At 40.2% G+C, this 25883-nt stretch overlaps 3 protein-coding genes and 2 long non-coding RNA genes across 10 annotated transcripts in view; 2 read left to right on the top strand and 3 right to left on the bottom strand.

Moving 5' to 3' along the window:
• LOC147752238 (uncharacterized) overlaps positions 1-6536 on the top strand; it is a 14277-nt gene extending 7741 nt beyond the window's left edge. The window contains exons 2-3 of the long non-coding RNA XR_015314601.1: positions 4632-4787; positions 5185-6536. This is a non-coding gene — a long non-coding RNA (uncharacterized LOC147752238). The remainder of the gene's footprint in view (positions 1-4631; positions 4788-5184) is intronic.
• Positions 1-7816, bottom strand: part of LOC111269476 (uncharacterized) — a 10725-nt gene extending 2909 nt beyond the window's left edge. The window contains exons 1-7 of one of the 3 annotated variants that reach the window (XM_022849097.2): positions 4611-4718; positions 3646-3753; positions 3359-3419; positions 3009-3094; positions 2536-2673; positions 1797-1877; positions 1420-1475 (exon numbers count right to left, since the gene is read on the bottom strand). In XM_022849097.2, coding sequence (XP_022704832.1) covers positions 1420-1475; positions 1797-1877; positions 2536-2673; positions 3009-3094; positions 3359-3419; positions 3646-3753; positions 4611-4718 — 638 coding nt within the window. Of the gene's footprint in view, positions 1-1339; positions 1476-1796; positions 1878-2535; positions 2674-3008; positions 3095-3358; positions 3420-3645; positions 3754-4610; positions 4719-7511 lie in introns of those variants that run through there. The other 2 variants (XM_022849099.2, XM_022849098.2) reach the window with 2 other exon arrangements.
• Positions 7817-9007: 1191 nt separating this feature from the next.
• On the bottom strand, positions 9008-16991 carry LOC111269470 (intraflagellar transport protein 80 homolog). 4 transcript variants are annotated; one of them, XM_022849090.2, is made up of 16 exons: positions 15547-16991; positions 15329-15414; positions 14974-15147; positions 14436-14612; positions 14053-14216; positions 13812-13961; positions 13508-13588; positions 13052-13259; positions 12687-12844; positions 11647-11791; positions 11012-11331; positions 10739-10828; positions 10205-10286; positions 9637-9733; positions 9430-9553; positions 9008-9303 (listed from the first exon to the last, which is right to left on the bottom strand). In XM_022849090.2, exons 1-16 carry the CDS (start codon positions 15747-15749, stop codon positions 9232-9234), a joined length of 2331 nt encoding a protein of 776 aa, XP_022704825.1. In that variant the 5' UTR covers positions 15750-16991; the 3' UTR covers positions 9008-9231. The 4 variants fall into 4 exon arrangements, with proteins under 4 accessions (XP_022704825.1, XP_022704824.1, XP_022704823.1 ...); XM_022849089.2 differs by having other exon boundaries at positions 15329-15712; positions 16221-16991; XM_022849088.2 differs by having other exon boundaries at positions 15329-16991.
• Positions 16992-17093: 102 nt separating this feature from the next.
• On the bottom strand, positions 17094-24641 carry LOC147752237 (tetraspanin-9-like). Its single transcript, XM_086972114.1, has 4 exons — positions 23829-24641; positions 20631-20801; positions 18119-18286; positions 17094-17719 (listed from the first exon to the last, which is right to left on the bottom strand). Exons 1-4 carry the CDS (start codon positions 24129-24131, stop codon positions 17591-17593), a joined length of 771 nt encoding a protein of 256 aa, XP_086828240.1. The 5' UTR covers positions 24132-24641; the 3' UTR covers positions 17094-17590.
• The window catches only part of LOC111269481 (uncharacterized), a 32952-nt gene continuing 27351 nt past the window's right edge, over positions 20283-25883 (top strand). Inside the window, exons 1-3 of the long non-coding RNA XR_002685787.2 lie at positions 20283-20518; positions 21064-21170; positions 24635-24772. This is a non-coding gene — a long non-coding RNA (uncharacterized LOC111269481). The remainder of the gene's footprint in view (positions 20519-21063; positions 21171-24634; positions 24773-25883) is intronic.

The following is a 25883-nucleotide window of genomic DNA, read 5'->3' as shown; positions in this document are numbered from 1 at the left end:
ATATAGCTTTCAGAATAAGTGAATTAATTAATATGCAAAAATTTATACGTGTAACCATAGCATATGGACTAAGGAGGAAGGGCTAGGGGAACGCGACAAAGGCGTCAATGTTGAAACTATTGCAGCGCATCATCTAAGCGATGGACAGGTAAAGCCGTAGCAGGAAGAAACAAAGATTCGTTTTGAGTTCGGAGCTGGGCACACCATAAAAACCACAGGCTACTGACGCGGTCATGTACCATTATTCCTGCTACTGGCAGTACTACTAGAGCCCTTCGTGTGGGACCTTCTGCTCGCCTCCTTAAAAACTTAATTTTGCTGAAAGTATGGACGAAGGGAGAAAAATTTGGGAATATACAAGCACGTATGTATCTAATAAGGAGGTACTGCTGCTAATTATCGGGTATGATATGCGAGTCAGGGAATAAAGATAGCGCGCTTTTGATGAAAGGGTGTGTGGCCGAAAGACACTGATAGAAATATAAATAGTTCAATAGAAAAGATCAGTTAGCTATTAAAAGTAGCATCACAGTAAAATGTAGATGAAAGCTTAATGGGCTAGTCTTAGTTGTTTGACGCCGTCCATACATATTCATTTCAATGGCAGATTATGTCAAAGCTTTTGTACAAGAGCCAGCCTGGCGGTATATGTCGCGTTGGCTGCAAGAAAATACAAACATTCAGTGTCATATCTGAAGGACAATTACTGAGGAGTTTATTAGTTCAATTTTTTTTAGTTCAGGTCATGAGAGACCAATATGCCTGTGACCCATATGGCAGACCCAGTAACCCACGAACCAAGAAGGCTGAAATTAGCTTACCTATGTGCTAACTAGTCTTATGCGAGTGGCCATGATACAGCAGAATAAGAATTTATAGGACGCTGCTGCAAGAAGTATAGATAAAAATATGCAATAAGCTAAAACAGTGTTTTGAAAAATACTCTATGGTCAAAAAGTTTTTCGCTGACACATCTGAATGCAGGCCTGTTAAGTTCACTTGGTAAAAAAATGTTTTCCGTGTTTTACGTCTAGGTACTTAAGGCCGGCTCCCAGCACAAAATGAATTATTTACGTTCGGATTTGATACTAGGCCACCATCTGCCCTTAAGTTTAGCAGGCGAACACGTTATCCACTACGCTTTTACGCGTAATGGGTAACGGCTTCGTTTCGCTACGCTTAGTAAGGATACATCCAACTCAGGCAATGCTGGGTCCTTTTAAACAACGTCTGTGTGCAGTGATAGTAAATGCTTACGATTAGGCCATTCGTATTTAGCTAAGACTGTCAACTCAATAAATTGGACGTGGCTCATTTTATAATATAAACACTTCATGTATACAGTTACTGAGCATATGCTTGAAGCTTTATTATGTTCAATATGCGAAATATTCTATTTTGATTGGTGTTATAGCTTACATAGGAAGGCCACGTTTTCCGAACACGAAGACCGAGACAATCAGTTGGAAAATTACCTGCAAATCATAGGCGGGTAGGTTTCACTTAATGAGATTTGAATCGTTTGCGTCGCGCAAGCTTAGTTCACTGTAAAGACGAACAAGTATACTCAGCCATTCCTTATTTATAAAAAAACAGCGCCAAGAAACGCAGGCCACGCTTTTTTTTTTACCAAACAGTTCTAAAGTTAGTAACAGAACGCACAGAGCGTGAGTTAGCATCTGCGAAAGTCTTCGTCAACAAGTCTTTATCTATATATCGAACCTTCGATGTTGATACCAACGAGTCGCTCTGCAACGCCTTCAGTTACGTTGTTGTATCAGCAGCTAAAACATTACCTGTGTTGCAATAATTGTGTATTTCATCGCTGTTCGAGAATTGCCAACGACATCGATGGATGTAGCCGCTACGATATAGCCCTATAGCACAAATTCAATAGATAAAGTACCCCATTAGCGCTATTGATAAATTATACTGGGTGGAGCTAAAATTTCTTGACAGTCCGAGAGTTTTCATCTTACCGTTATGAAAGTTACAGACGAGTAAAATGCGAGCAAATAGTAAACGAAAAATAAACATGCTTTGCCAGCTGGATACGAGTTTGGATAGAGCTGCGTAAAACGCAATCAACTCTATCTTCCTTCGCACAGTTCAATAAAAAACGAAATATATTGACTGAAAGGGATTAAACAATTATTTAAGGCTGTCTCGCCTCATCTGACCTAAGGGACACCTACGCAGGTGAGAGGTGAAATTGTGATGATAACAACTTAGAGGCTTAAAAGTATCTGAGAGCAGGCAGGCTTTGTGTCGTGAAGTCTCAAAAGTCACCATTTTATCGGTTGTAATCAATTAGTTCGTTCATCAATGCGTTGGGGCAGCCAATAATGCACTATCATACACAAATGCGTCGGTACGAACAGGCGAGATCTTCAAAAACTTTCAAGATATGATACAGATAGGGCTCTAGAATAAGCTATGCACACATTCATCTAGGGTACGAAGTGCTACATCGCCTTTGCCCATTGTACAGTACCAAGTATACAACAGAGATTAATGATCTTGGTCCAATCTCACCTGTCGAATGTCTTCTTCGAGGAAATCGATCTTCCATTGTTCCTTCGGTAGGAAATCGGGGCCGTCTCGAGCAATCAATTGGAGTCCGAGTGATACGAATCCCATAAAGTAATAGAAGACAGCCCACCGCTTGTACGGCTAATCGAGCAAAAAAAAAACAAATTAACCGTACAATTTATAAGAATCTCTGTTTACCTATAATTCTCGTTCTTATCCTATAGCTGTACGCAGTTGTTCTAAAGAATGAGTGGTTCGAGTTCGATACCAAGGTCTACGTTTAAACAGTCTCGCATACGATCAACCAATCACAATCCTTTAAGGTCAGCGACGGCCAGATTCCGCAAGTAGCAAATCTGTAGCGCAAAAAGCTTTGCGCTACAGATTTGCTGAAGTAGCTGTATTTAATTCAATATTTACAGGAGCAACGAAAACGATTGGCGGATTTTAAAATTCACTGGCATAGTCACACTTACGAAGACCACCGAAGAAAACATTGTAATAGCAAGACAGGCCATGATAACGTCGTCACCCACAGCCAACTTGATGTCCAGCTCGGTCACTAGATAAAGCAAAACAAAAACCCGACTTATATTAAACCCAGTGCTCGTTGCCGATAGAAGCAAATGAATCATACAACCTCTGTGGGAATGTTAATTAAACGATACCTATTTTGATACGTAAAATAAGACTTTTGTTCCTCCTACTGCTTGAATCATTCAGTGATTACATCTGCCTAACCATTAACACTCCGTCGATAAATGAATCCTAGCCCAGTCAAGCAGGCATACATACAAGATAACTGTGATTTGCGATGAACACTAACTTGCAGCATACTGATGAGTTCCGAAAAATATATAGTAGGACAGGTCGGTGAATCGAATCGTCTGCAAATGCAACGCGATACAATGTAGCTGACAAACACGGTAACTGTGGCATAATAACGAATTTTGTTATTATAACGATCCAATAGGTACACTGTGCCCTTTATTCGAAAAATCCTCACGGCATCCAAACTGATACTGCCAAAAAGGCGCTAACTTAACAACGCTCGAGTAAATATAATACCGCCTATACATGATTATATATTAAAAAAGTCGGTATGTTACTTACACAACAAGCAGCACAAACGATTACCAATAGGTCATCCATCCAATTATTTTCGATCGTTATGTGATTCAGACCTACGTCGCCGCGAGCCATCCTCGACAGAATGAACCCCTGAAATGTTACAAGACCCGTTTGTTGTAACCTGTGTGTATCGGCATAAACCTAGCCGAAGCAATACTACGCAGCGTGCGTTACCTTTTTTTTTCATGAAAATCTCCACTCGTATGGAGTTCTGGCAGCCCCCGTTGCTTTCTTCAAGTATTAGTTTAAGCATTTTTCTGAACCTAGGGTCTTGTGATTGATCATTAGTTAGTCACAGTTTGAGTGCGCTTGGGCGGGGTAGGGCAGCTTTGCAGACGAACCGGTCAACTAGAATTGAATTAATTGTCCGAGCTGTTTGAGTCCTTAATATCAGGTACCTGCGCAATTACGGCAGTCGATCACTGCAAATGGCGTCACTTTCTTTACTTGGCGTTCTTTTCAAACGAGTCCCTAATGTAGCAACGATAACCACATTAGTCGGAAAAGGGGCCTTATGGTGATCGCGAGATTTTATCACTAGCAAAACATGTTGGTGGTCGAGAACTGAAGATAACCTCATCGAACTAGCACTGCTCTCGATAAATGAAAATTATTTTGACGACAAATTATGAGTCTATACGCGCTTGCTATAGAATAGAAACGTGAGGGATGGTAGAATAAAAGGAGTTATTCCAGAACCTGTCGTTCACGCTTTCCTTAGCGCTGTGTCTTAACCGTACACGTTTTAGTCAGAGGTTAAAGAAAACTTTTAAGCTAGTCATCTACGTTCACAAATGCGTTTCCACCTTATCTCATGCTTACCGAAACCACCATATTTCTAATCATAATAGGGTACCGTTATATAGCCTTTAACAGTATTCAAAAACACCGATGCTAGGCATACTTCAATGAACTTCATCGTAAGCTTATCATGTGCAGGTGTATACCTCTTCTCTATTTTGGACCAGTGGAATTGCAGATGCCGGAGGGTGGAGTTTTTTCGTGACGTTGACTTTTAGCGGACTTGGAGCTCTCTTGGTTTCTTCGTTCTCCATGTTAACTTCGAAAACGATTTGAACGTTTGAATAATAATGAGGCGATTCAATGCGGTTCTTGTGGTCGTGGTGAGTATGTAAAAGTCACGCTGCTACTGTGTTTCTGAGACAAAAAGTCCTCAGAGTTTACAAGTATTGACTCTTAGCCAGGAAGCTCGCTGGCGAAGAGAGCTTTGACAACAGTGTTTTTCTCTTGTACGCCATTATCAGTGTGTGTTTTATCTAAATGAACCGGATGAATTATGGAGCCATAACGTGGGCCGAGTCTTAATCAAATAAGATTGGTTACGAGATTTCCCTTCGCAGCAACTACAAGGGGTCTAATATTAATGAGAGATACGGAGTTCTCAATCGTTCGATATTTTGCTTTTGCCAGGTAGCAGGACACGGTCGTGGTAAGGGAATCGTATGAGCAAATCGCTTTGACTAAAGGTTTACCATGTCTGGATTTCTATTGAACTCTCAGGTAAATACAAAGTAGCCATCGATTGCTTGTTTGTTCCAAGCACGCCAGCGATCCCTAGGAGTAAACTAATGAATAGCCTGTGGACATAGCGCGAGAACGCAGAACGACGGATAACCGAGGATAGGTTTTATGGTGTTTCTCACGGACCTTTAGGATTCGACAAAACCTTTCTATTGCTTGCTTGGCGGTAACGCCTTTAATATGGAATGAGGCTGTTCTACATGATAATATCAGCTACATCTAGGACTGGTTTCCTCTAATATTTGATTGTTTATACAACGATCACTCGAACAGTTCGTGATTTAAGTTGATGACCCTCATATATATATATATGGTTGCAGCCGACACAAAGGAGAGCTTGCCAGTATATATGGGTTGGGCGAGAACATTTTTTTCCGATAAACAATATAGCAAACGCAATCTAATTTGCAGCCAAATAAACGACCAAACGTATTATTTATTTCTATTATAGTAATCATACAAATTATGTACGCTCACTGACAGATTTTGGTCTCTCTATTTCATTCTTCTAGCATTGATTTTACGAATTTGAGACTAAAGAAAAGAGGGTAGCTTTCAACGCGCTCTCGGTAGCTGTAAATAATGTACGGAATACATTCAAAACAATGCGCCCAAAAGTATACAGACATCCGCTAGATCGTCACTGGCCATACGTTCTCTACAGTTTAAACGCATCTGGTCGGCTTTAAGTGCCGGAGCGGAAGTAGAAATTGGCAGTTTCAGGGGTTATTTTGTGAAATTTCTTGCAAGATTAGTTATCAAATTCTGTGTTTCGATATGTTCTACCTGTTTTTGTCAGTTAAGCAGTGAGCCTTTGTAAATAAAGTTACTCTATATTTACATTAATGTCAAATATCGTATTGTCGACGTATCTTCGATTTAACGTCTATAAACTCTTGTTGAGCTTCTCCTAGGTTGGCCAAGAGTCACATTGTTATTTAGCATAAAAAGTATAAGAAATTTTGTGAAAAAAACCATCTTGTAGTGCTAGAATCCGCTGAAAAAAGGCCCTGTTTCCTCTCTTTCAAAAAAAACAATGTATAAAATATGGAACATTCTAAACACTGCTTCTAAAAAGTCTAACCCCTGCGCCATCGTATCCAACGTCACAAGATCTACGAGATTGAAACCGATGTATCTGAGAGAAACGTATGTCCAATCAAGAGAACAACGGAATCTCGGACATACACTCTATGTAAAAGGAAACTAATTTTCGTCCCAACCCTAATCAGGGAAGCGATAGAGACAAATCAAATAATCTGATAAACGTTGACCCAATTTTGGCTATGCATTCGTTGATATACAAATATCGACTAGACATGGAGTAAAGATAAGATGACTAGCACGCAAGCCGTAACCGTAAGTATATAGCAGTATTGTAATTTCGTGCCGTTAAATTTTTTGCGAATTGAATTAGTGATGAGCGAAACACCCAGTTTATGCTGTTTATGACAACGTATCATAAACATGCGGCTCACAGCTTTGGCCAACAATTCTTGACAACATGAAAGGCAAGTAGGAACCCGGTAGCCATCAACAGTCAAAAAAGCCATAGAGTTCGGTAAGCAAATAATTTGCTATTGCCAACTAGGCAAAGATAAAGAGGCTCACAGGCGCACTATAACCTCTGCTTTAATTTTTGTCGATCTGTACCCCACTGGATGTCCCTTATAACTGCTATAGTACAATACTGTCACCCTTTCAAGCTATATCTTAAGGGTCTGGGCGATTAACAATTTTTTGCTAGTATTCTAATAGGTGCATCTGCGTCTATGAGAAAATGCAGATCGCAATTTGTGCTATAGTAAAAGGAACAGAACTTCATAAATCCAATATGATTTGGGAGGATGCATTTTAAAAGAAGAGTTGTCGCTGAAGTCCTGCAAGGAGACGAGCTGGTTCAAATGAGGAGTGTATGAAGCCTTCTCTGTAGTACCTGGTAGAGCAATGCAACCATAACAATCCAAACAACAACTAATAGAAGTAACACCTTGTCATGCCCTAGTTAGAGTCGCCAATGGAACTGTCGTTGCGTAAATTTCTTGCGTTTAGATTTGAGCTCTGTTGGTGTGTCCTTAATAAGGCAGATTTACGTGCGGCGTCGATTTCACCTGTCACGAGATGGTGTACTGGCACTAAAATACTGGTACACATATACTGGCAATAACATTTTGCTACCCTGTTTAGGGAACTTACGAAATGAGCCAGTGTATCAATAACATAACAAAGAATAGATTATTTACTATAACCCTCATAGAACAAGTACTCAATACTGTGCATTAACTTTTACTACTTTCAGTACTAACCATACGTGAACATTTGAAGCAAGCGCGGATCCTGCCTGGCGTATTTCAGTCTATCGTCGAAGGATATCTTGTCGACGTTCAAGGTTAGCTAAATGCATTTCCTACGTCAACTGGGTTACTGAGGGCGTGTTCTCGCAATGATTATTCGGGTTTAGAACATTAAACACATTTCGTAAATCTTATCAAGGCCTTTATCGTCTGTTCAGCTTTAGGCGCCGATATTCACAACAAAGTCAGTAACAATTCAAAAGTGTTTTGTCGTAGGCCAAATCGTCTGCAAATTACAAACTGACTGGAATCATATCGGGCTTCACGAGTTAAGAGGCTGCAAGTAACGCGATACGTGCAAGTAGGTAGCACGAGAGAAGGTAAGATGATCTGTGGGCATTTCGGGATATGCGGCCTTATGGCACATGAAATCTTATAGCTCGGCGCGGGAGTCCTTCATTACCAATCGTATATAAATAGTAATGGCAATAGGAACTAGATTAATGGTAAGGAGGCATTGAAGACCATCAACTAATATTACTGCGTTATAGAAAGCAAAAAAGTATTTTTTTTTTTTTTTATTAATCTACCTATCGCATCTGCCTGCTTTGATGTGGGGCAACGCTGCAGACACTGGCCCCTAGGGAGTGTAGCTCTTGATTAGTAATGAACTGAAACTATAGATACTGCTTTTCTAACATACCGGTATTTATATAATGCAGTTCTGGTAGACACCAAAAAGCTTGAGTGCGTTAGCTGTTTGTATAGGGTCAACATATATCTGTTTGGGTTGAGTCGTTAATCGACCTACTTTATCTATATCACTAATTAGTTTATCCAGCTTCATTGCAATAATTTAGCTATAAATACACCATGGTATTTCTAAGGAGATATAAACGAACAGTACGAGCTCCGGTAAACGCAAGTAACATTCGCCGCCTAGAAAAACATCCCGTTCACCAATTCCAAAATAAAATATATGTAGGTTATGTTTTTTTCACTGCGGATTCATTTATGGCTGTCACTTATAGCAGTTCATTATCTGTTAATTATTCTGCGAAGATAATAAAGGTGAAGATTATACACGAGTTCGAATGCCCTACACAAGATTACAGAGATTTTCATCTCAGTATTAAGCGTTCTTTTCTTTAATGCGAAACAAATGCATCGGGGCGAAACAAATTCATCGCAAACTCGTCGCTGGGGCATTAGACACGGATCTCTGCTTACCGCCCACGAAAAGGATCTCTAAGCAACAAATATCGTGGTTCTTTTACATTTATTTCTTTCTGGTGTTATCACCTAGCTAGCGATCGGTTTCGAGGCACTGTGGCTCAGATATATACTGTACTGGATTCTTATTGGGATTAGACTCCAATTTTGAATAGAATTTACTATATATTATGTAGAATATATAGAAGATAGTTATAACCCTTTCTCCGGTAAGACAACAATTATCAGGCATGGTTAAAATACCTTTGCCGCAATCAATTTATAAGCAATATTGGTACGTTAGGTTTTCAACCACTAGAAGTTTTTATTAGCTTCTCGAGTTATGACATGGGACCGATTCACTCTTGTGATCGCAGTAAAAACACAGGTAAACACTTTTACCGGAATTTTCTTCAGACGGAAATGTCCAGTAAGGCCAGATATTTCTTTGTGCGTAAATGACTATTTTCCAAAAAACAGCGGCCAATGTAGTAATACTATTAGAGGGAAAAAAGTTAACTTAAAGTTCAACGACGCTCTGCTGCGACACCATCTCGCGTATTTTTATGTAGTCCACATCGTCGGCTTTGTACTGAAATAGTTAAAACAAAAAAAATGTTAATATTATTTAAAAACCTCTCATCTGTGACACTGATTAATTACAAGTCTGCTTCTCTCGACAAACTGACGCCAATGACGAATTGTATCATTAACTCACCTTTTTACTGGTTTCTATAAAAATTGGTTCATCTTCAGCTTTGTTGAATCGTTCGAGGAATTTCTTTCGGTATGCAAGAACAACATCGATGTGAACATTGTGCTTTATTGCCAACGATAACGCTCTACAAACAAAAAGAAAACACTTTTTAAGAATTCGCTATCGCTATGGCAAAACAAGTATCTCTAAAATGCGTTTTCTTCTCACCTGTCCCATTGGTGGGCATACACGTTGAGCATGATGGCATCAAGCAGTTTTCCTATTTGAATCATTTGACTTTCGACCTGTTGTCGTGATCGGCCGCCTACAAGATCATCAAAAAAAAAAATACAAAAAAAATTAATGCTTCATGTACCGTCCACGCAAACAAACAAACAGCAATTCTTTGGAACTGCTCTATAGTTCGCCTCGCCCTTCGGGCGTTCCGCATGCACCTAAATGCTTTCGTTGGACCCCTTCTGCTCCGGGGCCCAAAACGCATCCCGTCTTGCTTACGTTCTAGAACGAGTGCTTCTAACGAAAAACGTACATAGGCACAAACAGAACATTTCGATAGTGAAGAAACTGCAGTGTGAACCAGATCAATATACTACGCAGATTGTGTTTAAATCAATTCGAGAATAATATGCATGTGGTATAATCAATCCCAAAATAGAATTTGGGGTCTCTACCGGACCAGAAGGATACTTATTAGCGCTACAAATGTACTAGTCTTCATGCTGCGTATTGGTCTTGGCAGTCTGACCGCAATGGGGCTGTAAACATGCATACGGACCGGTAATGAGCAGCTGGACAAGTAGACCTTCCATTTGACCTCCCTGTTCACGAACTTTATCGATATATTCTGCACGATCGACCTGAAGGATCGATAAAAGGTGAGCACAATGATCTCAATGACGTCTATTTTAGTAAGCATCAAGCAGGCTAGTTGTACGGAATTTGAAATAATTTGTCCTTTTTTTGCTTCGCTAATTAATTGAGAAGGGTACGCGTACATTCACATATAATAATATCTTAGAAATATATGCGATATTTCTCTCGGCATAAAATATTTCATACTTCGAATATGATTAATACCGATACAATGCCATTTTCTGTAATCAAATCGTGTGCCACAGCCACACCTATATTAGACCTTGTGTTAGATAAATTCTAGGTTCAAATTGAAAGCCTTACATGCTTTTACTACTTTCAGTTGTCTTTCCGGAGCCGCACTAAGTAGTACGTAACCTGTCCCTATCGGTAGCTATGATAAACCATAGGCTGAAGCAATCAAACTGGAACTGTCGTCTTACGTTCATGTGTTTACCTGCCCAAGTGCAGTGAAGGCGTCCCGCGAAACCTTAAGCTGCCGCCCAAGGAGCGCTATGCAAGCTAAAGTACACCATACCTCGTTTGTCTGCAACGGCACGATTCACAGCACCGATGTAATCGGTTAAACTCCAGTATAATACTCGAATAGTTTTGCATATTTGAACATGTATGCTAGCATGCTATTTCCAGTACATGGTGTGGGGTCCGTCCAAAAAAAACCATATTCATTTTTACAATAGGACATGATCTCCAAACGATATATACTGACGTCAGAAAATCGTGCGAGTTTTAAAGCAGCGTCCCACTGTCCGCTATCAACAGCTTTCTCAATTTTCTCGCTGTATGGGGAAATAGCCTGTGCATGCATGGCTCCATTCGTAGCTCGAACTGATAGTAGGGTTCCTATAAAGTAGCCGAATACGCCTGCCAGGCCAATGTCTGCTTGAGGAAATGTGTGCCGGCACGAGTCCAGTAATTTTGGGGCGACGTTGAACGCCCATGGACATTCCCATAGTAACAACTGGGACTCACGTATGGCAGCCAGCTGACGAGAAGTTTCGCTCCATATTGTATTTAACACCTGCGATTCTATGAATTTTCAACATACGAAAAAAATTGTAATTATCAAGGTTCTACAGTGAGTTTCGTTTCTTCCTACTTGTATTTCAGGATAAGAGGAAGTACTTGAAGGATTCTGAGAAAGTTTGAACGTTAATTTGACTGAATTTCTTTTCGAGGGGTAGATCATTGTTAAGGTGCTGCTGATGCTTTATACATCATGTTTTTTGGTTTTATTTAAAAAAAAAAAAAGAAAACAATTTTTTTACTGACACGCAGCTGAGTAGACTTTTAGGCTTTGTCCGCCCGTCCTACTTATAGCGAACGAGCTGCGCCTAGCCTTACCAACAAACGAGGCATATGCCTGCTTCCCACGAAGGCAGACTAGATAAAGCTGTCCCTGAGAGTCAATGAAGCTCAGCAGTTGCTCGCCTCCCGAAAGCGTATCTGGCCAACTTTTCTGTTCAACGGTAACCTCTCGTATTTCTCTCTGTAGGAGATGATGACACAATTAGGTGCGGTTTCTATTTATAGAATAAAGCCTTGATTTTTAAGAACTATTTGATTTGAACATTGATTTATTTCACATGTTAGTGCCAGATGATTTCCGCAAATAAACGCTTCGAGGAGTGAACTATTAGCTACTAAACATATTTCGACCATCTGGGTTTATGTTTCAATCGTATTAGACAGACGCTACGTAAAGCTTCCATTTTCCGTTAATGATATATTGATTGTTATGGCCCACTGTTTGATGCATTTTTTTAGGTACAAGTGAGAATACTTATGATGAACATTCGCACTATCTAGTCAACTTTTACGTGATCTTCCATCGCGTGCTTCCAATCCCGTTACTTACTGTGGCAATCAATCTACTGAGTGAAACGTGTATTGGCCACCCAGACTACGCCGCCCCGTACGAAAGGGCTGTAAATGGTTCTCTACAGACAACTGAAAGCTGAAAGGACTTAACTTACTACAACTACTAAAACTAACAACTCGTTGTCTTTTTCAGTTTGTCCTCGATATCGTATTTTAACGAAACGTGAATTTAAAAACACCCAACGAAACGATTCCTTTTATTTATAATAGCATAAAGTTCTTCCACAATTGACAAGTCGTTTTGGTAAATATCAGAAGAGACCGTCACTTAGCTGTTCAGACTATTCAAAGGAAACTATGCTTTCTAGAAGTTTTCAGGGATAAAAGGAACTGTACATCTTTGAATAGTTACAAAACATTATACATTTTCCTAAAGTTGCTGATATTTACATATAGCTATGAACAAAATAGGTCGGATCTAATTTTATGTTTACTTTTTTTTCCATTATGACACTCTCCTATTGCTTTTCTTAGTTATAAGTCATAGCGGTGTGCCGTCTAACCTCATGCCTGAAAGGTGTGGCTAACTGCTTTCCAGTGCTAATATTGAAGAATTGAATCGACCGTTTATCAGCCATCAGAACCACCTCGTCATTCAGATCGAAGAGTCGGACAATGTTCGCACGAAGGAACGGATGACGAACGGTACACGTATGTTTGCCTGCAATGACGCGCAAGTTCATCATTAGATGGAAAAAGTTTGACATTGTAGCTATAAGATTTAGGTTGACAATTCATTCAATTTCTGATTGGTTTTTAACTACAATGGCACCAGTGTACATACGTGACAGATTGTGACCATATATTACGATTTCTCGTTCAGTCCGGATTTTTTTTCTAGGTCTATCCATGCTCCCTGCCCTCGTACCGTTGTTAGCGTAGATGTGAATCGCAGAACTGTCAACGAGCGCGAGATGCCCTTTACTCTGGCGAATGCATCTAACCGGAGAGGTCACTGAAGGTCGTATAAGGGCTGGTCTGTGCCACTGTCCTGCACCGCCAAAGACGAAAACGCCCCCATTTGTCGCTACGACCAGGACTCCATGGCGGAAACTCATTGTGCCCGCACTCTGGCCCTACGGTGAAGTGTAAAAAATGCGCAGGCCTTAAGAAGAATTTATTCATTTAGATAACTTGCATTGCAGCAAACCCGTTTAGACTATTGTTGGTGGATAGTTTCAAGTGAGCAATCCCATTATTTTTAAACGTAACAAAAAAAAGCTTCATTTATTGCAACGTTCTTGAAAAATATAGGCTCATACGGTGCAACATTTCGTTAATAATTGTATCGTAACATTTGTAGAAAACGTCGTGTTTAACGAACCTGAAATGTCAGTTCTTCTCGGATGCCTTGTTCCATGTTGACGTCGGTAACTAGGCACAATTTTGTGCCAACAGTCGACACCTATTAGTAAAACTGAAAGTGAACAAATTGAATCTAGCCGCTGGAAAAATTCCAACGCATGTATTATCGCCATTATTATATATTTCATTTTTGATGAAGCTATGGTTAGCGTTGGACGCGTATTTCAGCATCCGCGTTAACTACCTATAAATGCCATTGAGAGAGTTCTGCAAGCTTTGATTTCAGGACAACGCTAACTGTGCTAATTCGTTTCGTATCGAACCTCAAAGTTATTCCACTCAAGTGTACGATCGACGAGGTGCGCGATGAGTAGATGTCCACTTGAGCATGCGCCAGCTAGTTGCGTCCCGCAGTCACTCCAGCACAATGCCCGGATGGTTGCACATGCGGGATAATCCGTTGATAAAACGTACTGTAAATGTTATGGTTTTGAACGAGTAACATATATAGCGTAACCCCTAACAAAATGGCTAGTCTATATCTTCAATGAGTTGTATCCTTACGCCTGACTTGTGACACAAGGTAAGTGTTTCAAAGGAAGCCACCGCAAAGATCTCCCCACTTGGAGCCCAAGCAACGACGCTGATAGGCTGCGATAACTGGTTGCCTGAGAACAAATTCTTGCCGGTATTAAAATCCCACAACTTGAATCGGCAATCCTCGCCGCCTGCAAAGCATTGCAAAAAAAATCAAATCATAGATTCACGTTTCCACGTCCAGTTCTCTATCAAAGAAGCTACGGCATTTTGTTATTACTTTTGTGCTTTCCAGCAAATTGAGCTGGCTAAATATATACGCACAGCCATATTTTGTAGTAGAAAAGGGAAGCTCTGGATTAATTTTCGAATGCTTTTCACGATAAACAGATACGGTTTAACACAGTTACCAGAAACGATTATTCCATCTATGCTCAATGCTACGGTGGTAACTGTTGCACCCGGATGGGCCTTCCAGAGACGGGCCTGACGTCCTTCCGTTAACGAGCGGGCGTAGACTGAATCAGCCACCGAATAGACAAGTTCGTCGGCGATAACGCTCCAGCAAACGCATGTTACTGGCGAGTCTGAGAACGAAAAGAAGTATTATGAAGGCTAATACATGGCATACAGAGCTATAAATTACTTAAATCACCCGAAGCTTAGGCTCGTTGCGTTCTCCTATTACCTTATGTGAGTTGACTCACCATGTTGTACACTCTTTAAACTTCTTTAGATGGCTGATAAAAGCAAACAGCTCTATTTGTCCAGAGTTCCACTTAACACGCATAAGTTGAACTGCTTGAGAAAATCAAAAAATAGATTTGCTGATCGCGAGGACTTCGCTACGCTATAATAGGCCCTCCATGTTGCACGGTAGCCCTAGGAAAATACGAATGAAAAGATGCTCCGAACGTTTCGGCTCGGATATCATGCCATGTTGTGTACCGTGTTCTGCAAGGTTGGCTTTAAAGGCGCCATTCCTCATCCAGAGACGAAGGAGGCCATCCTCACCAGCAGTCGCTAGCATCGTTCCGTCGTGACTCCATCCTGCGCTTAATATCGCGCCCGTATGGGCCTCGATCACTCGCTGATTCGCCTTTGCTGCTAATCGATATTTCCCTTAAATGTGAATATGAAATACCAGCGAGAAACACTTTTTCTCTGAGTGATTCCTTATCCGAAAACCTATACTGGTCCCGTTTGTGTGTTAGAAAAAGCTCATTTTGAATAAGTCCTTAACACGTTATTATAATACCATGCATAGATGAAGGCCGTAAGGAAACAGTAGAGCGCAACTTACCATCTGAACAGGTAATAAGAACAATCTCAGTTTTTTGCGCCGATGGAACGGCGAAAATACCCGTTGGATAGACGTCATCTGCAAACCTGACAGTGTTTAATTCTCTTACACCATTGTCTTTTCTCTTCGTTTGTATTGCGCGTCCGCGCCCATTTCGCCATAGGCTCATTGTAAATGTTAGCTGATTAATTGATAGTAGAAAGATTTCTTTTGCGAACCTTCGTTCTTCCTGAGCGGTTTTATCCAGATCAGGTCTGAGGTAGCGAATCGTATGATCTTCACCGCATGACACGAGGCTGGCGTCCCCCCGCCACGCGACGCCCGAACATCCACCTTCGTGTATGATACCATTTAGCAGGACGCTTTTCAGGCGCATCGTTTCGTCTAAACTCGAAGGATGCGTGTGACAACAATGTTCCATTTAACAGTCATTAATTAGTATATTTCACACAGAAGTCAATTAGCCTTCGAATTAGCAACGGGAGTGTTGACTTTGTTCTGTGTATTTGTGTGTAAGTAGTAGTGTTGCTTAGATTAACAATGGTTGTAGTACAGATCTGACGGACAGACTGGATAAAAATGCTATTTTATCAGTTCGAAGATCTCTATCATTTTGTAATTTACGATTTGATTAAAAACCAATGTTAGTTAAACACGATAATCTTTTACTTTCTTTTTTGCAAATTGCCAGGTCTGTTTATGTCAATAGTTAAACAAATACCTCACATGTTGGTCACACCTCCTATGGGTTCAGCCCTAATCGTCAACCTTCCATACGGGCATCCTAATACTACATCACTTGTACTCTAAATTTCACAACAGGCTATTAAAGAACGCACAGTTTCAGCTTCGGCATTAACAGTACCTGATGTTATTACTCATGATCACTTACCGTTTTTGATGCCTGCTAAAATATTCAGTACACTGCAAGATTACCGACTCTTTGCTGAATTCGTCTATGTTGCTTTGTCCAACAGGTCCCTTCGCTCACAATACGAATTCTATTCAAAAAAATAATATGCCCAAAAGGGGAGCAACGCGATTTGTGAACTCCACAGGCTTGGGCTATAGCAGGCTGCTCTGTAATAACCCACTTCTATCCAGATCCGCGAACAGGAGTAGGTCTAGAGAGGACCCAGCGTTGCCACGGAAACGTGGTGAATCGCGTAGACTGCTACTCCAGAGGAATCGGGGACGCTGAGCCCCGCGCTAACTAATCAGGCCTTTTCGAAACGCCGTCTTGTATGCGGCGAATTAGTGCATTAGGCATGTAATGATCTAAATGTGATGTTCGAGCAATCTAGGCCATTATGTGAAATAAATAGGACGGGCGTTACCTTGGTAGCAGAGCTGTGAAATAGAAAACAATCTATTGATTTGGTTACGTCACACACAGGACGCTCTTTATATTTCTCTCAAACGCGAACAGCTCTCGAAGACCTCTACGCAAAAAATCATTGCCTAGGGCCATGACAAGCTTGTGATCGAGGAACATCAGTCAGCAGTACGAGTTCTTAAACCAAATCCGCAACTAGAAACTTTATTGAATCAATCGCGTGCGTACAATCTAAGAGTCCGTATGCAGCACGAAACAAAACCAATATTACACTGAACAGTTGTAGATGCGAGACCGACATATCTTTTTCGTTTTGTACTGAAGTTAGGGATGAAGTGCTCTACCGCGTGTCATTTAGCATCATTTAATCGACGTAAATAGATAAGAGCGTTCTGTTGTTTGTTCTAATATTTAAAAATAACACATTAATTAAATCCAATATTGAAAATACATCTTTATTTTGCACGAAATAGCAAGCGTGTACAGCGTCGTGTTTGCCTACCCAGCATATATTGCAACTCTTCATCTAAAGTAGAGACATAGTCCTTTTTTTGGAAGGTTTAAGTATTAATAATACTTCTCAGGATGCCACTCGTATTTAAGAGTAGAAGAGAGGTTTAAAAACAAAAGTTTGCGATATGCCCAAAGATGCGCGTTTTTTTTCCTAATGATCATGTTAATAATCCTGTTCTTTTCAAACGACCCGTACAAGGAGAAAGATAAAAAAAATAACAGCACAACGCGGAACGATCATAACATATAATTTCTCTCACCAGTTAGAGTTTAGGCATCGCTTTTGTTATGATGTCATCAATTGAATCAATAAAAACATTGGTTCATTTCACTACGATGGTAATCATCTTACTCTTCTAAATCACCTCACGACGCTGTAGATCCACGAGCCCGATCAGCCACGTATCAAGCAATTAACGAAGTACAATGAAGCTTCCGGTGAGAAAGAGGGCAACCACCGTACTAAACAGACTTGAAAGACCCACCGCAAGTATTATTGTCTGATGCTTGGACAGAAGATCCTTAAGCACCTCAAAACAATCCTGCAATGAGTCGAGCAATAACAAATCGTGTTCATCTAGGACTAAAATTAAACGATCACTATAAGAGCAGGGCATAATGAAGATACAATCATCGAAAGACAAACTTCACCTTTCTCCTCTATTATTCTAACATATTTAACCTGACCTAAAGTGTTTGTGAGTGACATGTAACTGTTCAGTATCTCGTAGTGCAAACAGTACATCTCTAAATCTTATATATATATATATGTACAAGAACCTAAAGGTGTCTCGTCATATCGCAGATAATTAAATCGTTCGATGAGTCGTGAGAAAATAAACATTTTTAAGCGTCATCAAAAAAAAGCAGTTGTCACCTAAGTCCCTTACTCTAGATAGATATTTGTATATATTCAGTCTGACAATCATGGCTAGGTATACCTTATCAAAGATAGACTTCGTCACTCCCTTTAGGCACGCTTCATGCTGCTCAGGACTCACACAGCAGGAGTCAGGAACCGATGTTCCATTGAGATGTTTTGATTGTACGTAAGCTTTCCACGGTGGCTGCAACGCATTGTCAGGATCAGCCATACCGCAGCACTGATTCTGTGAATTTACGAATACTTATTATCCAATGAGAAGGTTGCGGATGTTTCAAGTGCATTATTAATTTGAATTCTATACGAAACTTGTACCCGTTGCGGTATATATGAGGATATACAAATGAGGATTCGGGTTCCTTGTTTTTTTTTTTTATATGAAATCACCAAAAGAATCGATCCACCTTTGAAAAATGCTGCACCTCGGTTATAGTTACGCCTTTACTAATCTGGAACTAAGGAATATTTAGTAACTCCATCTAATTCCCGTAGGACAATCATTACAGAACGAATGGACACTTCGAGAGGTGAGAAAAAGGCGATCCCACGTATAAGTTACCTCTAAGTGGAAGAAAACAAGCAAGACATCGTTATCGTTTGACTTCGTTTAGTTCAATAATGCAGATTAAAAAAGGTTGTCACAAACTATCAGGTGTTACTCTTACGAAAAACTTTGTTGTCGGTGGCTAAAACCGTGGCAGAGTAGGGGCTCGACATGGACAACCTAAGGGACCAAACGACCCCACAACAACTATAGCTTATCCTATTGCTCGAATTTTTACTGAAGAGTTAAAGTGTCTTTACAATCAGATTTGAACCTACATTGTTTTTACTTTCTTCTGAACACGTTGACACTGCATTACTGCGATGACAGGCAGAAAATAACGAATCTATTGCAAAATGCTGCGGCAGGCACCAACGGTCGTTGGCCGCGCGAAGACTAAGCAGCAATACTCTCATTATTTAAATTACGTATCATATGTATTGCACTCTTATAGTTGTCACGTCGAGCACATTATATCTTTATTCAGCACGCAGTTTGGGGCATAACTGAATTGTGGCTGTCCACAGTACAGAGGGCAATGTGGGTAACACACTTATACAGATCTAAGTTAGCGTAAATCCGCTTAAAAGCACAGTTTTAAATTTAGCTCCATGAAGACCATCGGTTCCAAGCATGCTCGTTCACACACCTATAATGTGGAAACAATTAGCGATGGAAGCCATTCACCTAAACAATGAGACTATAGATAAGAATAAGTTAAGGATGGCGGCAACCTTCAACTTTCTCTCCAGCGTCATTGTTGACCGTTCCAGAAACCCACAACAAGTAACGTGACAAGGAAGACGGAGCTCCAATTCGTACTTCTCCTACGGTTTTTTCTTGAGCACGAATCACCATATTTTATCGAAAACCATTCATAGGAATCATACGATGCAGTCTTCCTGGACAAACGAGCAATCAGTTCGAGAGAGAGAAAGAGAGAGAGATATTCCAGCGTTTTTGAGGTTAATGATGCTGGCAGCGATATGAATTGTTCGGCCTTGATGGCTGAATTGTATGTCGTATTTCACCTGTAAACGACCATTTGCATTTCCATATTCTGGTAGCTCCAAGCCATTCAATGACAGACGCATTGGCCGCTTTTCATTGGGTGCAAACGTAGTCATACGTGCTAATATGTGATATCACTTTCTTGAGCGCTGTTAAAGGAAATCGTTGGGTAACTAAAATCACTTAGAGTCATCTTAGGCGAACCCTGTTGAGGCCTTTTAGAAAGGACCTGAAATCACGGTATGCAAAGTGAATTGTTCTAGATTGTATCGGATTAGCAATCTCACATAGAGGACGGGTGTTAACGAAACATTAAAACGTACACAGTGCCCCACCTATGCTTAGTTGTTTTACAGTATGTTTTATATGTGTCACTAGTGTAATATTCTATAACGATTTCTAAGAATAATATATTTCATATTCAAAAACAGAATACCTAAATAAATTCGGTTCTGTTTGCCTGTTCCTGTTCAATGTATTTGATGACCCTATTGGCTTTCGAGCCTTAACATGCGGTACAAGTCGCAAAACGCAGGATCACCGTCTAGAATGTTATGCTCGTTCGGTCATCTGAGGTACTAGTTTTTGTTGCCCTTCAGTCTATTCTTAACGAGCACTTAGAACGCAGGCATTACATCGAAATTTTCGCAAGACGTGAACTGAGTGCAAGATGGCAATCGTTATTGGAGAAGATTCGATTCATAGTTTACCTGTACTTAATTTCTTATTATTTAAATTCACTAATGAGAAAATTACTGGGTTTATGAGAATGCTTGCAATGATAATAATAACCGTAGTAGTAACATTGTGCATAGAACGTTGAGTTTTACAAAAAAAATGAAACGATTAAGGTAACCGTTATGACTGACCTATTCCACGTGAAGAGTGAAGTGTCACTACGAAGTGAGTACGCGGAGCAGAATAGAAGTGCTAGATTAGTCGGAGTCTATTATTATAAATGGCCCTATTATTTTTTTTTATTGATATTTGCTAAACAAATAAGATAGTTGATTACCTCTGCTTGAAAGAGACTCCATGCGTTTGTAATCGTTACACTGCTTCCGTAGAGCTTAAGGCTCTTGAAGACGTTGTGCCTGACGAGTTCGCGCAGTGAGTCGACTTTATTCACAGTGAAAGCAATGGCACCCACTTCACCCATAACGATCATAAACATCAGACTGAAGTACTGCGAAACGGTAGTAAATCACATGGGTTATTTTCCAATTCAATAGTTTTGTCGACCTTTGCAGAGGCTCATAGTTAATAAACGATTGATTACAGTCGTTAGCCTCCTCCAGAATTCATCAATACCTAGGAATATCTATTTGATCATGTTACTCTCAAATAAGAATGATTAATTTGGCTGATCCAACTACTCGAGCAATACATTTTTGACTTTGGCAGAGTAGTTTATTAGTAAAAGGGCTTTTTTTTTTAATTTTATTTAGTTTTAACTAGGTGATCTTCGAATCAATGCATGGATAATCTGACAAGGTGTTTCTGGAAAATTTATAACATAAGCATTCCAACGACTAGTCAAAAGCAACAAACAGGGGTAAGTCTAAAAGCTTTCCACGTGCTGCTGCTGCCGCAAAAACTGAAAAAGTAAGACCTTCTAAACTTCTATTGAAATGCAATTCAGGTACACGACTAATGCTTCTACTAGAACAAAAGCCAATAAATTATAGTCTGTTACTATTGCTCTTCTTATTAGAAGCACCGTAATTTTATTTGTCCTATATCCTCCTCTGGTCTTGCATCGCCGACGTCAAATGTGCTGCTATTAAGCAGCTGCCGGACAATGTTAATAGATGTTATAAAATAAGACAAACATATTATAACAACAAACGAATAATAACAATAATATTACTCTGTGCTGAAAACGTTATCATAGATTGTTCACATCAATAAAGTAAGCTGCTTGAAAATGTTTAGCCGACTTGAATTTTGATCAATATTTAGATCAAGCTATAGGAGTATCTATACGAACGTTGACAATGAACCAAAGAACAAAAAAAAAAAGAGTCGAAACCGGTAGCCCGATAATGCATAACAATGGCTGGACCCTGGAACGACTCGACCTAACCTAGGTTAGGAAGTGGCGAGCAATTGCTTGAGCGTCGAGATGTTGGACGGTAGTTGCTTGTCAGTCCTATTCCGAAGACGTGTTTGTTTTTTGATTTTCAATATATTCATATTCTGTTTGAAATAAACTTTCTAACTGTATTACGGCGTCAGTGATGACCGAAGCAGCAGCTTAACTAGTTTCATAAACCAGTTCTGGATAAAATGCGAAAGAAGATAGTTTTTACGGAAATCTTCCTACCAACAAAGTGTCTCCACCGAAAAATGGATAATTTTCAATAGACCGCAGATGTATCTATGAAGATAGATAGTGAAAGAGATAACGCTGAACGTATTGTCACGCTTGTTGTGCCATATTATATGTTCTTTGTGCAGAAACTGTGACCATCTGATTGTTGCAATTGTGTAATTTCCGTTAATATATAGCGCGTCGCGCTGAATTTCCTAAGCCCGTTACGAACGGGCTGTTGGACTCAAGCCGACAAGCGAATTGCTCATCGGCTCTATGTGCCACTGTTGACTGGAAATAGGTCCTCTGATAGATTGCTTTGTTTATGGCAGTTTGAAGGTTGTTGATGTAGGCCCTTTACTGCAGGCTTCGATTGCTACGCAATTCTGGGCACGGGAGCTATCACAGCAACGTAAACGTCTCTGGTCACATATTCTCTTCCAATGATTTTCAATATATGAGATTTAGTAGTATTCTGATTTGTAACTGAGCGTGTGTCCGAAGTTTTACCGCGGTGATACTGAGCTTAGCTGGCATTCTGGTAGATGCTTAAAGTTACATACGCTGGATACATATTCATTTTTTTCTCGCTAGACTGTAAATATCAATGGATGCACTGAGAACAACTTGGTCTGAGGATTAATTTATTTTAAATTTTCAATTGACAGTTTCTATCTGGCCTCGTGACAACCAGTCAATATGACTAAATATTTTCTTTGTTAATCCTGCTCCTAGTAGAAGTAATAATCAAGTATGTTTGTATGATGATTATGTTTTTACACGACAAGACCACTAATAATTCCGAAAGCGTTAAATGTCATAATGTAAAAAGTCATATAAATTCTTTACACACACCCCCCCCGGGGTGTTTCCACACAAAATGCTATGGGTTTATTTTTGTTTAGCTAATTATTCATTAATTAAGTTTTTATTAAATTTTCATTCATTTACTGGCTGAATCAGAACTTACTTGAAAAGACTACTATAAATGCTAGGTATTGCCAATGCCACCATTATCATAGGAAGTCTGAAAAAGATGTTGACATCTAAGTAAGGCTTTCAATTGTCGACAGCGTTTCACAGATCGCTAAGGCAGGGAACAGCTCTTATTTGAGGTCTGTGTCAAATTTAATCCCAAACGCGGTAACGAGGTTGAACCCGGCATCAAACCTCGTTCATATGCGTCACGTTTGTCAGAAACGAAATTTATTGGTCGCCATGTTTTAATACAGTAGTATTAGACAGGATTTTTATGCCTATGGTAACTCCACCGTTCGAGTGGTACGTTAATGGCTTTAAGTGGTAAAAGATCTGAATAGGAACTCTGCTAGTTTTTAACCAGGGGTCCGATCCGTGCACAAACATGCGTTATTCCGGATCTAGACAATAGGATAGCAGACATATATATATATATAATCATATTATAGTTTTTTTTCAATTTCTTTTTTCCAAAATACGTAAGATAATGTAGAACGTTGCTATTAAAAAAAAATTAAAACGTGTACATTTGCCAAAAGTTATCATAGATTCTATTGTGTGTGAAGGACCATTGTTCTGTAAAGTATAATATTTTTGCAAATAAAAAACCTTTCTACGGTTGATACTGGTCTACCAGAAAGCTAGACCATGTAGTAGGTCATACGGAGTCCTGCAGCTGTACGGGACTTGTGGTGTTATCAGCCCTGTACGGGAAGCGGCTGATTTTTTTGTGAGTGCTGCGAACACGTTCGTACTTGCATCGAAGCACGGTTTACGTCAGCTATTTTTGCTACAAACTCCTAGGGCAAAAAATGCGATTTGCATCGAAGTCTCCTTTTTTTTGCTATTTGTTTATGCACGATAGTTACATAATTAGCCTGCATAATATTATTCATTATACTGGTCCTGAAACAAACTTACAACTATGAGAAAGCATCGGTTTTCATGAACAGTGCCAACGATGCCGAAGACAGTGAACAGAATGATGAGAATGCCGCCAGCAATGATCGCTCCGAAGGACGTTTCGTACACTTTCTGGCCTAGGCCACTGATCAAGAGCGTTTTATCGGCCGATGTTAGATATATTGCTGTTGCGATCAGAATCATTTCCAGCAACAAGACGACACAGTTTACCAGCACGAGAAGAAACTTAATTAAGCCAGCAAGATGGCCAGGGGAATCGCTTTTATGGCCAAGTCGACGAGCTTCTTCCGAAGCGCCCATTTTGGTTTAGTAATGAAAGTGGATAAAGTTTCCGACACACAACTCTACTCCAGGCTAGGTTTTATTATTGCTTAAGGTACGCTGAAACTTTCTTAAGAGCGATCCTGATGTCAGACGCACGATACACTCCGATGCCTTTGTAGAAAGCTAGCCTAGAGTTGTCTTTAGAAGCAGGAAAATGCACCACTGGTTATTCGTTTATGCGTCCTTACGCCTATTGCAGGTAAGTTCACGTAATTGTCCACAAACACCTGAAATATTTCTCCTCGAATCACCAACTACAAACAAAAAGTTAGGCCAATTTTGATTGGAACCGCTGTCGGTAAACACGGTTCGTGCTCTATCCGCTTACAGTGATATATAATGAAACCAAAACAGTTTACCGATGATAACTTCAACAGCAAACGCGCCGCAAGAAGCGAGGCCAGTCCAAGTATAATATGGTATTAAAAAAAGATGTTTATATCATAGAAAGTGACTTAGTAAGTTTGCCAGTTCGTTAGATTACAGGGTGACGCTGGAAGTGGCCGGAGCTTAATGGCAGGCCCGTACTGACGTGGAACGCTGTATCGGTGATGGCGGAACAAAGACGCAGCTGGCTGGGACGTCACGACATCCGCGGCATCTCTAGGCCCCCATAGGTCAGTGGTGTTTTGTTCTCATCTATAGATTCTCTAATCTGTAATTCGCTTCAAGGGTAGCTGAGTGGAACTTGGTCCGGATAGCAAATAACGGCACCTACTTGATTTCGCTTCACGTAAACGCTCCGAAGACGTCAGGTAACTGGCGGGGTGTTCATTTGGAAATGACGATGAGTATAATTCAACTGCCCTGCCGAAGCCATCGACAGAGTAAACGTCACCGACGGAATGAGTAACGGCCGATGAGCGCCTCAATATATCGCACAGAGTGCTTTGATAAGAACAAAGCGCATTGAAGAAATAGTACATGTATCGGCGTTGTCCCGAGCATGCTCTTGTCTGTGTCTTCCGACACATGCATTTGTTAATATGTATAGGCAATCAATTGGAAATATCGATAACTAGATTTTTACATTGGCTCAACGAAAGCTATGCAAATCTAGATAGATCATGGCGTCTATTAGTAGCAATTAGCATGTAAGGTACATTATACTAGACGGATTTATCCATTGCGTATGTATCCTATGCCATATCGTACGACTACAAGCGGGCGATAGTTGCCCTGCGTTGGCCCTTTTTTCTAAGATGCAGGACAGTTCAGGCATACCAATACACGTATAGTAGAATTTGCCAAATTAAAGAATTGTTATTTTGATCTTCTAGTTCAATAAGGACTACTTCGACCTGCACAAAGTACATGTATTAAGCAGTAAGGAACTATGGGGTTAGGAATTGAAATTCACCGCGTCGATAGCGCGTTCGACTCCGGCGCGCTATTTGAACATTTTTGCACTCAATATACAGCATGTTCATAGAAAGCAGATCTTGCGCACCGTATGGATATTTGCAGACATAATACGTAGCAACAAATTGACGTAATAGCTTTTCCCAGATGGAACCAGATGAGACTAAAACATGCGCCTTACCAATCCATTTAGCGGTGAATCAATTCGGCGGCCGATACAGAAACGGGTTGACATCTATCGCGACCTGACCCACTTGTAGTCACTAGAAGTTCCATGTGCACACGATAAAATAGTTGACTCGGGCAAGCGACCGTGACAAAAAGTAGTTAAAAAAAACTACCACCACAGTCTATGCCATTAGAAAA

Source organism: Varroa jacobsoni, unplaced genomic scaffold, assembly GCF_002532875.2.
Source record: "Varroa jacobsoni isolate VJ856 unplaced genomic scaffold, vjacob_1.0 scaffold_1388, whole genome shotgun sequence".
Classification (NCBI taxonomy): Eukaryota; Metazoa; Arthropoda; class Arachnida; order Mesostigmata; family Varroidae; genus Varroa; species Varroa jacobsoni.
This window is presented reverse-complemented; position numbering and strand designations above follow the sequence as displayed.